The following is a 16,028-nucleotide window of genomic DNA, read 5'->3' as shown; positions in this document are numbered from 1 at the left end:
TGAGCAGGGGAGGGGCAGAGACACAGAATCTGAAGCAGGCTCCAGGCTCTGAGCTATCAGCACAGAGCCGAACGTGGGGCTTGAAATCACAAACTGTGAGATCATGACATGAGCTGAAGTCGGATGCCTAACTGACTGAGCCACCCAGGCACCCCAAGATTCATTTGTTTTTTATATGTATAGCACATTAACCCAGCACCAAATTTTGGATAGGCTCTTCTTCCCTTACTATATTGCAATATATCACCATTGTCATGAAACAATGTGTATGTATCTAATTTGTTATTCTAATCTATTTACTTAAATATAATAGTTATTCGTCTATGCCAATGCATACTATCTTAATTCCTACAGCTTTATATTTACCATGGCATCTGGAAGCATAAGTCCTTCTGCTTTTCTTCTTCAAGATTTTCTTGCCTATTCTTGACCTTTTGCATTTCTACATAGATTTAGAATTAACTTGTCAAGTAACACTAGAAATACCTCTTAGGATTTCGTTGGGATTTGCTGAATCCACAAATCAATTTGAGAGTGAATTGATAACTTAACAATATTGAATTTTCTAAGTCTTAAACATATAACATCTCTCTTTATTTAAGCTGTTTTTAATTTCTCTTAGAAATGTTGCATACTGGGGCGCCTGGGTGGCGCAGTTGGTTAGGCGTCCGACTTCAGCCAGGTCACGATCTCGCGGTCCGTGAGTTCGAGCCCCGCATCAGGCTCTGGGCTGATGGCTCAGAGCCTGGAGCCTGTTTCCGATTCTGTGTCTCCCTCTCTGTCTGCCCCTCCCCGTTCATGCTCTGTCTCTCTCTGTCCCAAAAATAAATAAACGTTGAAAAAAAAAATTAAAAAAAAAAAAAAAAAAAGAAATGTTGCATACTCATATAGAGGTCTTTTTGTTCGATTTATTCCTAGGTACTTTATGTTTTGTGGTACTATTGTAAATGGCATCTTTTTAAAAGTTTTATTTTCTATTTGCACACAGAAATACAATTTATGTTTATATATTAACCTTTTATTATTTAGTGACCTGGTTAAATTCACTTATTAATTCTAATGGTTTATTAATTATTTTACACTATTTACTTAAACAATGTTATTTGAGAATAAGTACAGTCTTCCTTTCCAATCGTGATATATTTTCTTTATTTTTGCTGTATTCTATTGGATGGATCTTGAATAAAATATTAAATGAAGTGGCTAAAGCATGTTATCTTGTTGTTATCTTGTTCTCAATTTCAAGTAAAAGTATTTTAATATGATGTTTAAAAGTATTTCAATATGATGTAGATTTTATCATTATTATTCTTAATATTTTAAATCCTCTATCAGATTGAAGAGGTTCTCTTCTATTCTCAGTTTTCTGAAAGTTGTTAAAAATCAAGAATGAATATTAAATTTTGTCAACTACATTTTCTGGGTCTACTGAGATAAACATGATTTTTCTCCTTCGTGTTGTCAATATGGTAGCTTATATTGATTTATTTTTTAAGTTTAATAAATTTTAACAGCACCTTAAAAAGAATAGCACAGAAGAAAGCCAGCCATTGTTGCTTGTTTAAAAAAATCCAAATTCTGGCAATGTCCAGAAAAGTGTAAAAGGATTGTTTATACTTATGATACAGTTGAATTGTGAAAACTTGTTCGGTGAAATAAGGGACTGGGGGTCTTTGACCTGAATGCAGCTACAGTTATTCCAACAGAAGTGCACAGCAGCTAAAATTTCAATAAAAACCCTAACATATTTTTGGCTGGTAGAACCAGGCAGAGGAGCCTGGTGTAACCAGCATCAACAAAGAGTGAAAGAAGAATGCCAGAAAGAAGAGAGGCAAAGAAGGAAAGCACCCACATTCTGTTTGTAAACTCAGCCCTAGTTTCTGGCTGATCACAGAATCATATATGCAGAGGGGAAATGAAATCAGCTTGCAGTTAGGGTTTAAAGAACTGAACTGAGATCTGAGCTGTTTCTCACCACACACAAAGCAATGTAAGCCTAAACCAAGCTAACTGCCTGTTATGGCAAAAACAACAAAATAACAAATAACAAAAAAATGACCCATATGTTAGAATTATCAGAAAGGGACTTTAAAGAAGCTCTTGCAAGAATACTCAGTGAGGTAAAGGAAAATATACTTGTCATGATTAAACAGATTAAAAACATCATCAGCAAAGTGCAAATAACATAAACAAAACCAAATTGCAATTTTAGAATAAGAAAATCTAATACATGAAAAAATTCATTGAATGGAGATAATAATAGAATGGAGGTGATAGAGAAGGGTCAGTGAAATTGAGGACAGATCAATAGAAATGATCCAATTACAGGAAGAAAGAGAACTGCCTTACAGTTGTACCTGTAGGACCTGTAGGACAATATCTAAAGGTCTAACATATAGTATGTGGAGTCCAAGAAAAAAAGGAAAGTGAGCATTCAACATAAAAATATTTGAAGAAATGATGGCCAAACTTCATCAATTTGGTGAAAACATAAGTTCAGTGAACCAATAGGATAAATTATAAGAAAACTGTTATGGGTTGAATTGTGTTGTCCCTCCAAAATATGCTGAAGCCCTAAACATGTAAATGTAATCATATTTAGAAATAGTCTTTGTGATGTAATCAAGTTAAGATGAGGTGATTAAAGTGGGCCCTAATCCAATGTGACTGGAATATTTATGTATAGGGTGTATTACTGGTGCAATATGGACACAGAGACATATGGTTAGAACGCCATGTAAAGAAGCAGGCAGAGATTGGAGTGACACATCTACAAGCCAAGAAGTGCCCAAGACTGCCAGCATCACCAGAAGGTAGGGCAGAGGCATGGAATTTGCTCTTAGGGCAATCAGAAGGAACCAACCCTTCCTACTCCTTGATTATGGACTTCTTGTCTCCAGAACTATGAAACAATACATTTCTGTATATGGCAGAACAATGTATATGGTAGCCTTAGGAAACTAATGCAAAAAAAACTATACCTAGAAATTTCATAATCAAACTTGAAAATCAAAGATAAAGAGACAAACTTGAACCAACAAAGAAAAACGACACCTTCCATACAGGGGAGCAATGATTTAAATTATTGCAGATTTCTTACTAGAGACTACAGAGACCATAACACAGTGGGGCCATAACACAGTGGGACAACATTTTTAAAGTTTTGGGGGGTGGAAATACCAGTCACCCAGAACTTCATATTGAATGAAAATATCTTCCAAGATGAAATTAAAACGTTCAGATAAACAAAAAATTAGGAGAATTAGTTGTCACTCCACAAGAAATGCCACAGGAAGGGTTCCACACCGAAGGGAAATGATACCTGAAGGAAACCTGGATCTTCAGAAATGAATGAAAAATATTAGAAACAGGAAATAACTGGGGGAAGCATGAGGGACTATACTTTTTCTTAACTTATTTAAAATATATATGTCTGTTTAAAGAAAAAAATTATAAATAGTCATGTGGGATTTATAACATATTGTAAAATGCACTACATATGGCAAATATAATGTAAAGGATCACAGGCACAGGTAAATGAAGGTAAATATTGTTGAAATGTTACCACACATTTGTGAAGTGGTATAAATTAAGTCAATGTAGATAATGAAAATATAGTAAGGTCTTTGTAGTCCCTAAAGCAACTACAAAGAAAGTAATGTAAAAACGTGTAGCTAAAAATCCAATAGATGAATTAAAATGGAATTTTAAAAAGTACTCAAATAATCCAAAAGGAAAGAAAAGAAGAAAAAACTGAAAAAATTATGGACAGACAGAAAACAAATGAAAAAATAACAGACCTAAATACAACCATATGAATAATTACATTAAATGGCAATGAACTAAATACTCTTATTTAAAGGCAGAGATTATCATAATAGGTGAAAAGCAAGACCCAAGTATATACTGTCTACAGAATATGCACCTTTAGTGTAAGATCACAGATACTTGAAAGTAAATAGATGAAACTAGATACACCATTCAAATATCAAATATAAGAAAGCTGGAGTTGCTACATTAATGTGAGATAAATTAGCCTTCAAGACAAAGGTATTATCAAAGATAGGATATTTCAAAGAGAGATATTTCACAATGTTAAAAGGGCCAATTCATCAGGAAAACATTAGAATGCATGTACCTAACAAAAGAGCCTTACAATACATGAAGCAAAAATTGACAGAACTGGAGAAATAGATAATTCCCTGATCATAGCAGGAGATTTAAGCATCTTTTTCTCAGAAATTGATAAAAAGCTAGACAAAAAGAACAGTACCTGGAATTTGATTTTTACAGACCACTACATAAAATAATAGAATACACATTCTTTCCAAGTGCACGTAATAAATCCACCAAAATATACCATATGCTGGACTGTAAGACAAAGCTCAATGTATTTAAGTAGTTTGAGATCACATCAGGTCTATTTTCTGATCACAATAAAATTGAAATAGAAATTAGTAGCAAGAGGCTATTTAGGAAAAACCTAAAATTTGGACTATAAACAATCCAGTTCAAAATCATCCATGGGTCAAAGAAGGAATATTAGAAAATGTGTTGAACTGAATGATGATGAAAATTAAAAAAATGTCAAATTCATGGAATGCAGCCAAACCACTGTTTAGAAGAAAATTACTAGCTTTTAGATGATCATATTAGAGAAGAAAAATAAGTGTAAAATCAAAACCTAAAATGTCACCATAAGAGGCTAGAAACAGAAGAGCAAAATAAGCCTAAAGTAAGTAGAAAGAAAGCAACAAAGGCAAAAAATAAAATTAAGAGTAAAAATAGAAAGAATTAGGAAACAAAGAAATATAGAGAAAATTATCAATGTCAAGTGCTGGTTCTTTTGAAATAAATCAACAAATTAACCAATCAACCCATAGCTAGATTGGTTAACAAAAATGGGGTGCCTGGGTGGTTCAGCTGGTTAAGCGTCCAACTCTTGATTTCAGCTCAGGTCATGATCTCACAGTTGTGAGATCGAGCCCCACGTTGGGCTCCATGATGACAGTGTGGAGCCTGCTTCAGATTCATTCTCTCTCTCTCTGCCCCTCACCTGCTCGTGCTCTCTGTCTCTCAACATAAATAAACATTTTAAAAAATGAGAAAGAAATTATCCTTAATGAGTTTATAAACATTAAAGGATAATAAAACACTACTTTGAACAACCCTATGAAAAGTAACATGAAATGGCAATAATGCTTGAGAGACACAAATTACTGGAGCTTACTCATGAAGAATTAGTTAACTTGAATAACCCTATTTCTACTTTTAAAAAGTGAATTCATATTTTAAACTTTCTCACATATTTTAAAACTACAGTCTAAAATGTCTTCACTCATATATTCTAACAAACATTTAAGGAAGAAATAATAATTATACACAAACCCTTCTTGAATATATAAAATAAGGAAAACTTCAAAAACTCATTTCATAAGACCAGCATTACAATCATACCAGGCTAATAAAAGAAAACTGCAGATAAATATTCTTCATGAATGTACAGGCAAAAATTCTTAATAAAATTAGTAAAAGGAACCCAACATAAAATATAAATACATAAAAATAATGATACAGTTTACCAAGTAGAATTCATCTTAGGAATGCATGGTTGATCTAACATCAGAAAATCAATCATGGTAATTTACCATATTAATAAAGTAAAAAATTATATAATAATTTCAACAGGTGTAGAAAAGTGTTTAATAAGATTCAATATCATCTATGATTAAAAAAAAGAATTCTCAGCAAACTAGAGATAGAAGGAAACATTCCTAAGCTGATGAAAAGCATCTGTACAAAAAAATCCAGTATTGCTACACTTTGTAGTGAGATATTGAATGCTTTCCCCCTAATATCAGTAAAAAAGCAAAGATGACTTCTGTCACCCCTTCAACATTGTACTCAGGGCCCTAGACATTGTAATAAGGCAAATACCAAAAATAAACAAACAAACAAATCAAGAGACACAAGTTTTGAAAGAATTGAGTAAAATTACTTTTATTTGCTGTAGAATGATTGTTTACCTAAATATCCTCACACAAAATAACCACTGAATAAGAGAAATTAGCATAAATGCAGGATTCATTGCTAATATAGAAAATTTTATATATTAGCAGCAATAATTAGAAATGAAATGAGAAAAAGATTCCACTTACAATAGACCAAAAAATAAAAAGTATGCAAAACCTGTATACTGAAAACTACATAACACTAAAGACCTAAATAAATGGAGAGATATATCATGTCATAGAATGGAATCATTAATACAATTCAACAAATTTCCAAACAAAATTCCAGAATATTTTTTTGCAGATTCAAAGGGCTTTCTAAAATTTATAAGAAAATCAAAAGACATCATGGTTGCTTCCAAGTTTTGGTAATTATGTGTAAAGGTGCTATTAACATTCTTGTGCAGGTTTTGGTGTGAACATGTTTTTAAATCCTTTGGATACATACTGAGGACTTTGACTGCTAGATCATATTGTGAAAATACATTTAGTTTTTAAGAAACTGCCAAACTCTCTTCCAAAGTGAATGTACCTTTTTGCAAGCCCACCAGCAATGTATGAGAATTACTGTTGATCTACATCCTCTCCATCTTTGGTGTTGTCAGTACTCTGGATTTAAGTCATCCTAATAGGTGTGCTGTGGTATCTCACTGTTATTTTAATTTACACTTTCCTGATGACATAAGACGTGGAGCATCTTTTCATATGTTTATTTTCCATCAGTATATCTTCTTTGGTGAGGTGCCTGTCAAGACATTTGGCCCATTTTTAAATCGAGTATTTGTTTTCATTTTGTTGAGCTTTAAGATTTCTTTGTATATTCTGGATAACAGTCATTTATCAGATATGTATTTTTCAAATATTTTCTCCCAGTCTGTGGCTTACCTTCTAATTCTCTTGATATAGTCTTTCACAGAGAAGTTTTAATTTTAATGAAGTCCAGCTTGTCAGTTATTTCATTCACAGATCATGTTTCTGATCTTGTATCTAAAAAGGTACCACCAAATCCAAGGTCATTTAGGTTTTCTTCTATGTTAATTTCGAGAGGTTTTATAATTTTGGATGTTATATTTAGGTCTATGATCCTTTTTGAATTAATCTTTGTGAAGGGTATAAGGTCTGTCTCTAGATTCTTTTATTTGCATGTGGATTTCCAGTTGTTCCAGCACCATTTGTTGAAAAGACTGTTTTTCCTCCATTGTATTGTTTTTATTACTTTGTCAAAGATCACCAAAGATCAGTTGACTATGTGGGGGTCTAATTTTGGGCTCTCTACTCTGTTCCATTGGTCTAGGTTTTTTGTTTTGTTTTGTTGTTGTTGTTTATTTGCTTTGTTTTTTTGCCAATACCACATTTTCTTGATACTGCAGCTCTGAAGTTGGGTAGCATTGGTCTTCCAATTTCGTTCTTCTCCTTCATGTGTTAGATATTCTGGGTCTTTTGCCTCTCCATGCAAGCTTTAGATCAGTTTGACAATATACATAAAATAACTTGCTGGGGTTTTAAGATTGCGCTGAATTTATAAGTGATGTTAGAAAGAACTAGTGTCCTGACAATAGTATCTTTCTATTCCTGAAGATGTATTCAATATAGTTTGTGGTTATTCTTTTATAGATCTTGTATATATTTTATTAGATATACAGCTAAATGTTTCATTGGATGGTAACATAAATGCATTATGCTTTTAATTTCAAATTCCATTTGTTTATTGTTGTATATACCATTGTACAGCAAAGGACGTTTTGTATATTAACCTTGTATCCTGAAATCTTGATATAATCAAATTGTTTGCTTTAAATTAATGCAGTTTTTCCCCTTGTTGTATGTAATAAATTGTATTTATGTATGTAAGTTATCCCTTAAAGATGATGACAAAAATAATCGTGTAAAGAGTGTTTTCCATTTCATTGAAATTTTCAAATTTATTAGTGTAAATATTTTCATAATACTCATCTTTTTAATATATGTATAATCACTACATTATAATTTTTGTTAATTTTCTCTATCACATTTAGTTGTTTTCTAATTCAGTGATTTCTGCATTTATCCTCTTCATTGGACTGGTACAGTAGCTTGATCACATGAAAACTCGGTTCACTGGGATCAGCTTGTCTTCTTTTCTTTTTTTCATTAAAAAATTCTTTTTAATGTTTATTTATTTTTGAGGGGGGGAGGGCAGAGAGAGGGAGACATAGAATACAAAGTAGGTTCCAGGCTCTGAGCTGTCAGCACAGAACCCCATGTGGGGCTTGAATTCACCAACCGCGAGATCATGACCTGAGCCAAAGTCAGACGCTCAACTGATTGAGCCACGCAGGCGCCCCATTCTTTTTTTTTTTAATGTTTATTTATTTATTGACAGAAAGAGAGAGAGAGAGACAGAGCACGAGTGGGGGAGGGCAGAGAGAGAGGGAGACACAGAATCCGAAGAAGGCTCCAGGAACCTCAAACTCAGGAACCATGAGATCATGACCTGAGCCAAAGTTGGATGCTTAATTGACTGAGCCACCCAGGGGCCCCAAAGCTTGTCTTATTTTCTAATTTAGCTGCATCCCACAAGCTTAGATATGTCATATATTCATTATTATTCAGTTCAAAGTATTTTCTTTTATTGTGATCTCTTCTTTGACCCATATAATTTTTTTTAAATGTTTATTTATTTTTGAGAGTGAGAGAGAGAGAGAGAGAGAGACAGAGCATGAGCAGGGGAGGAGCAGAGAGAGAGGGAGACAAGGAATCTGCAGCAGGCTCCATCCAGGCTCTGAGTTGTCAGTACAGAGCCCGCCGCGGGGCTGGAACTCATGAACTGTGAGATCATGACCTCAGCCCAAGTCAGGCATTCAACCAACTGAGCCATTCAGGCATCCCTTGACCCATGTATTTTTTAGGAGTTTTTTTCTTAATTTTCAAGATGAATGGGCATTTTCTACTTATATATTTTTTAAATTTATGTTGAGCTTCTTAAGTTTAAAAATATAAAATAGTGTTTAAAATCTACCTCTAATAACTCCAAAAATAGTCACCCATGGTCCATCTGTCTTGTTACTGAGGTGAGATACTATTTTAACTAATCAGAGACTGACTGAGCTGTTTGAGCTATCTTGAAGTTTTCTACCACTGGTTTGTCCTGATCCTTCACTGCAGCCAGCCAGGGGTCCAACCAAGAATCTAGGGTTTTGCTGGGACATCTACCCTTGGAGGATCCAGAACTTCAAGTTTTGGCTCTTCAGCAGTCAAATTATACAAAACTCCTCTTTGCTCTTCAGCAGCTTTTGGCCTACTTTCTTAGCCCTCTTATAAAAGCAGGTGCAGAAAGTTGGCTCACTTGAAATTCCTTTCTCTCAAGATTCGTGACCACATGAGGTCTGTTGTCCTGACCATTCTCTCATGTTATCACAAATGTTTAAAAAAATTTTTTTATCTGGCTTTTCTAGGTGTTTTGTATTAGCATGCCACATGCTGCTCCATGGCAGCCAGATCAACTGCTTCCGTTCTTGCCTCTTTGTAATGCATTCTACACAGAGCAGCAGGAATGTTTGTATAAATTTCGATCAGAACATAATGCTTCCCTACTCCAATGGCTTCTTACCACATTTAGCATAAAATCTTCCCACGATTTACAAGAAGCTGGACCTTGACTCTCTCCCTGACCTCATCTTATACTCCACCCCCATCCTTCACATATGGCTATTCTCCAGCCACAATGACCTTCTTGCTGTTGTTTAAGCATGGCAAGTTTGGTACACCCAGACCCTTCATACTAACTACTTCCTCTATCTGCAGCATACATCTAACCAGGTCTTTGTGTATCTGTCTTCTCAGTTCATGTGACAGTAATTCAGAAAGTCCTTCCTGGGCTGTGCCACCTAAGTTAGCTCTTCTCCATTATGTACATCATATGACGATGTAATATTTCTTTTGTGTTGCCTATTTTCCATTGCAATTGTCTTGTTAGTTAGTTATTTTATTTATTTATTTATTTATTTATTTATTTTCTTACATTAGAATATAAGCTCTGGGAGGCAAAGCCTTGTCTTCTAATCTTGTGACCATACTGGATCAGGCTGATAGTGTACATGTATGGGATTAATCCACCCAGCTTTGAGGGCTGAGACAGAGGGAATGGAGTGGAGGCTGACAAACACCAACGTCCCAGGCTTGATTTTAATATTTGCTCAATCCACTGGATATTTCTGAGAATCTGCTTTTAGGAGTTTCTTGTTTGATTTAGAGGTATAAATATACTCTCCACATAGGCACTCTGAATAAATAACCCAAGACTCTTCAGTTGCTGCCATTTTCTATTTAACTTCTCTGTGTAGCTATAATCTAAGTGCTCATTATATCCATTCAGGAAAGTAAACAGACCTGAAAATCAAGGAGAGTGTTCCCTGGGTAAAAATAGTTTCTAATTACAGTAATAATAATAATAAAAAGAGATAAATCAATCAACATGGTAGTCTCTTTTAAAATTTTTCTCAGTTGATATTACATTTAATATGTATTTCTCTCCATTTTCCCTCCTTATTTTAAAATTCAGATAGTAACTATAATTTTTCTAAGATTTAGCAAGTTTTAATCAGCAAAAACATGTTTCAAGTTTGAACTTGCATAAATTAAAAAAAATCACATAAGATTTTAATGCAGCATTAATCACAGAAATAAATTTAGCATTTGAACTACACATTAAAGGATATTCTTGCTTTTAAGTGCAGGCAACTTCAATTATTTCTCATGAACATCCTTTGTATATTAGTACATAGAAAATAGGACAGTTTGGTTCTCACTTACCTGCTGGCAGAGAGATTTAAAGACGTGCATGAATTCTGTAGGAGCAGGGAATCTTCATTTCATTCACCAAGGTACAATGTGAGACCCAGAAGCCAACATTAGCTTTTGTTTTTAAGAAATAAGAGAGCCATGCTGAATGTGTGCAACTGGAGTAAGCCCAGCCCAATCACCATCACTTATCTGTGTGTACCATGAGCTCCAACCACATGGCACTTCTAAACAGTTCCCTAAGAGTTTGTGAGATGCCTTGGTGCTTTTGCACGTGCTGTTCCTTCTACCTGGATGACCCCCATCTCACTCCCCAAAAATGTCTCCTCACCCATCAAGACCTCAGTCCACAGCTCACCATGTGGGAAGTCTTCCTTCAGTATGCTGCAGCATTCTGTCCACACCTTGATTAGAACATATACTTCATTGTATTGTCTCCTTCCACCAGCCTGAGAGGTCTTATCTATCAATTATTCTCTGTCCTTCCAGGGGCTTCTATTTCTACTACAGTGTATATACTTAGTAACATTTCTTAAATGAATAATCAGTCGTAAGAATTTCAGCTGGATTTCCCCATTAAAAGAGTTTTCATCAATCCTTCAGACTTATCCTCCAGAAGTTCACGATTAGCTGGAAAGACCAAATAAAGCTCTTTGATAACTGTTTTTGGCCTTATCACCCAATGCTATAGATTTAAACTTTAGTTTTCCTCTGAAGGGGAGGGATTATTCTGATCACTTTGAGTACCTGATATAAACTATGGATACTTTCTCCAGAATTTATTCACACCCATCTGAACACAAAACTGATCAGTATCAGGCTCTTAGGGCAGATGACCTGCTTCAAATTCTCGTTCTGCCATTTACCAGCTCGGAGACCTTGGGAAAATTACTTAACTTTGCCATGCTTTGTTTCCCCTTCTTTAAATGGGGATAAAAATAGTATATATCTCATAGAGTTGTTGTAAGGATTAAGTGAGTTAATTATATAAAATGTTTACCCTTGCAATAGTAAGCCCTAGATAAGTCTTATATAACCTATTGCTAGTAGGTTCCAGGAACTGGAGGTGCTAAGAAAAATTGGGTGTGATTCCTTCCCTTGAGGAACTCAAACTCTCACAGGGAAGACAGACGTGCAAATAAAAGGCAGTATGGTAGAGGTCTGGACAAAGGGGCAGAGAGAAAGGAGGTCTTCCCTCCTGAGGCCTGGAGTGGGCGGGGTCAAGGAGTAGCCCACACAGGAGGTGATATTTTAGTTGAGCCTTGATGGATGAGCAGGCGTTGCTAGTTGGGTTAGCTGGGAATGCACACTCTAGGCAGATAAGCAAAGACATCTATGCAGCCATGTGAAAGCATGAGAGGCAGTAGGGTACTGTAGCTCTCAAGAGTGGCCTTCACATAATGTCTGAGGAGCAAGGTACTGAGGAATAGAGCTGAAGTACACTGCACACACTACAAATTGTTTTATTCAACACCCATGTCCAACCGCCTTCTCCCCTGCCCTCCCTGTCTATAGAGTCGGGGAATCAGAGCACTAAGTTTTCCCAAACAGAGGTCCTGTGACAGGTAATAGGGCTTTTTCTGGGAAGTGCTTCCCTTAAAGAATAAAGATGCAAAGTCTTAAAAGGAGAAGACTCTTTGCATTTTGGCTTTCTTTCTGCCTGGTACTTGAGTTTGAGGCTTTAAGACAGGAGGATGAAAGCCATCTGCTAACAGTGCAGTGAGAAGACCCAGAGATCTGAGTCCTTGATGGCTCTATCAGTAGCTGCACTGCCAGAACCACCTCTGTCTGGACTTCTTGTTTGTGAGAAGTATCAGAGCTGGCCCCAGTTCCTCTAGCTTAGAGCCAAATGCATCCATACCTGACACAAGCGGCAAGTGATGCTGGTTCACCAAAGTCCTGGAATACTTTGCATAGGAGGTATGCAAAGTACCTTCATCAGGGCACTGGTTTCTCCATCAGGGCACTGGGCACTATAGTATACTTTAGGGGTTGAAAGTACAGATTTGTGGGGCGCCTGGGTGGCTCAGTCGGTTAAGCATCCGACTTCAGCTCAGGCCACGATCTCGCGGTCCGCGAGTTCGAGCCCCATGTCGGGCTCTGGGCTGATGGCTCAGAGCCTGGAGCCTGCTTCCAATTCTGTGTCTCCCTCTCTCTCTGCCCCTCCCCCGTTCATGCTGTGTCTCTCTCTGTCTCAAAAATAAATAAACGTTAAAAAAAATAAAAAAAAAAAAAAGAAAGAAAGTACAGATTTGCATCTTTTGCACTACTGATGGGAATGAAACTGGTGCAGCCACTCTGGAAAACAGTATGTAGGTTCGTCAAAAAATTAAAACTAGAACTACCCTACAACCCAGCAATTGCACTACTAGGTATTTATCCAAGGGATACAGATAGGCTGTTTTGAAGGGACACATACACCCCAATGTTTACAGCAGTGCTATCGACAATAGCCAAAGTATGGAAAGAGCCTGAATGTCCATTGACGGATGAATGGATAAAGAAGATTTTATATATATATATATGTGTGTGTGTGTGTGTGTGTGTGTGTATGTGTGTGTGTATATATATATATACACACACACACATACACACACACACAATGGAGTATTACTCAGCAATCAAAAAAGATGAAATCTTGTCATTTGCACCTATGTGGATGGAACTAGAGGGTATTATGCTAAGCGAAATTAGTCAGTCAGAGAAAGACAAATATTATATGACTTCACTCATGTAAGGAATTTAAGATACAAAACTGATGAACATAAGGGAAGGCAAGCAAAAATTATATAAAAACAGGGAGGGGGACAAAACATAAGAGACTCTTAAATATTGGGAACAAACGGGAGGTTGCTGGAGGGGTTGTGGGGAGGGGGATGGGCTAAATGGGTAAGGGGCATTAAGGAAGACATTTGCTGGGATGAGCACTGGGTGTTATACATAGAGGATAAATCACTGGAATCTACTCCTGAAATTATTGTTGCACTATGCTAACTAACTTGGATGTAAATCGAAAGATAAATAAATAATAAATAAATAAAATTACAAAAAAAAAGAAAGTACAGATTTGCAGTCAAGTTAGTTACTTGATGTTTAACTTGAGAAATCAGTTATCCTCAATCTGAGCCTCATCAGGGAAACACGTGGCAAAACCTATTTTAGAACACCAACTTTAACCACAGCACGTTGGATAGAATGCAGGAGGTCAAGAGCAGAGGACGAGCAAGAGTTTGCCAGGATCCTTCCAGAGAGAAGTAAATCTTAACTAAAGACTCAGAAATAATTGCAGAACTTAAAGCAGATTCTAGTTGACATTTTAAAACAAAAAAACATTCTGATGGTGCTGGATTTTTGAAATGTTCTTTGAGACTTATAATACCTTTATGACTAAATGTTTTAGAACAAGTTGCTCTGAAGTCCTTCAGAAGAGAGAAGGCTTCTTCTTCTTCTTCTTTTTTTTTTTTCATGTACTATAAATTCCTGTGGCATCTTGTATTATCCCCAGGAATGCAATGAAGAGACCAGAAATAATTGGCAAGAATAGCCTGGACTAAAGGAACAAATAATTTAAGATTCATTATTCCATGCTACTGGTACTCTCAGTGCTTTAGAATCTGTTGATAACCAAAGTCATAGGAAGATTAAATATAATTCCATTTCCTTTATGTTGCTCTAACTTCAAAGCTGTAACGTTGCTCTTCTGTAAGGCCTGGGTCAGGGTTAATTAAGCCTAGGAAGTAGGTGGTATAATTTAAGAGACAATGAAAAAGCTTTGCCCCAAAACATCTAATTACACTTTCTTGCTCAAGAATGTTTGAAAGGTCTACATCATAGATGATATACTCAGAAGAATAAAGGAAGGAGCCCTGTCTAAAGCAAGTGGCTTGGGTAGGAGTCGCATATTTCCTTCAGTAACAGACGGATGAAGGTAATCTGAGGCTCAGAATGAGGATGACGGATTTCTTAAATCTACACAACTAGCAAGTGGCCACACTGGGATTTGAAGAAAGGTTTGTGTGGCTGCAAAGCTGTGCTTTTAACCCCTACATTATACTGTAGCCTTTCCCATGACCTAAGCCTCTTTGCTCCCCAAGCTACACAGTTAGCAGGTCATACCCTCAAGCTAAAGCATGTGAGCTAGGCTGCCAATGGGTTGTGACAACTTTCTGCTAGTTCTCTAGGAAAGGACTGAGCCACTGTGAAGCCCAGCCTGACACACATGTGGCTTTGCTCAGGAGCCTCCTCACTCCTGGCTAGCAGAGGACCCATTTGAGAGTGGAGACAGGCCTTCATGAGACAAAACAAACTGTCAATACTCCTTCAAATTGCCTAGCAGGAAGATGGGATGCACAGTTAGGTTTCATGTCTATTTAGATCAAACAATATGTAATTCCCAAGGATATTCTGGGGCTTATCTATTTACCTGTCCCAGGAACCTGGCAATTTTAGAATCTCTGGAACTGGCCTAGAGGGACTCATTTAAAATTTGGCACTCTTGCCTAAGGACCGCACATGTAGGAGGGGTGTGAGAATGCTCAAATCAAAATTCTTCTCTTCCTTCTCCCACACAGAGGCAGAGAGAGGCTGTCTTGCTTTCAGATGCAGGTCCTGAATCAGAAGAAGGAGCTATAACAGGGCTACTGAGTGTAGGAGCAACAAACAGTTTCCTGGTACCGCCTTGAGGGGCTCTGTCAAGATCCCTGAGTTATAACCCACAGAAAACACAGCCTCCTTCCAAGACTGGAGAGCCACAAACAGAGCAGTTTAGGGCTCTAAGAAAGGAGGGCATAGCATGTAGGCTGCTTTATGGTCAGTTGGTCACTGAAGTTTCTTCTCAGGGCCCACAGCACTCACCTCGGCCTGCCAGATGGGGTTCACGGTGTTGCCTATGATCTTGGATCTCCTCTCCTGTCCATGGTGTGGGAGGGCAGGGAAGATGCTGTGCTTTCCAGGCTGAATGGAAATCTTCAGGTAAGGGTCTGGGTTGAAAAACATCCCTTTCTTCAGCCCCATGGCCTGGAAATCTATAAAACAAGGAATATTTTAAGTTAAATGTGTTTTGGTGAGGTTAAAGAGTATATCAGGGCTTACACAAGGAGTAAAGCCCAACCAAAACATGGAAAAATCTTCTCAGTCTTCAGTCTACTTTTCACCTCATTATGAATATGTACTGGTATGTCTACAGGACCCATTATATGGAACACTTACTGGCATGTATAAAACCATTCCTTAAAATAA

General features: G+C 36.7%; 1 protein-coding gene across 6 annotated transcripts in view; it reads right to left on the bottom strand.

The window, feature by feature from the left end:
• Window positions 1–16,028, bottom strand: part of HECW1 (HECT, C2 and WW domain containing E3 ubiquitin protein ligase 1) — a 429,509-nt gene that overhangs the window by 130,050 nt on the left and 283,431 nt on the right. For all 6 annotated transcript variants that reach the window (XM_086697032.1, XM_086697035.1, XM_086697036.1 and 3 more), the window contains one exon: window positions 15,645–15,814. In XM_086697032.1, coding sequence (XP_086553158.1) covers window positions 15,645–15,814 — 170 coding nt within the window. The remainder of the gene's footprint in view (window positions 1–15,644; window positions 15,815–16,028) is intronic.

Source organism: Puma concolor, chromosome A2 (assembly GCF_028749965.1).
Source record: "Puma concolor isolate L17-30 chromosome A2, mPumCon1.1.hap2, whole genome shotgun sequence".
NCBI classification, from domain to species: domain Eukaryota; kingdom Metazoa; phylum Chordata; class Mammalia; order Carnivora; family Felidae; genus Puma; species Puma concolor.
The sequence above is the reverse complement of the archived record's forward strand: the minus strand, read 5'-3'. Positions and strand labels throughout refer to the sequence as shown.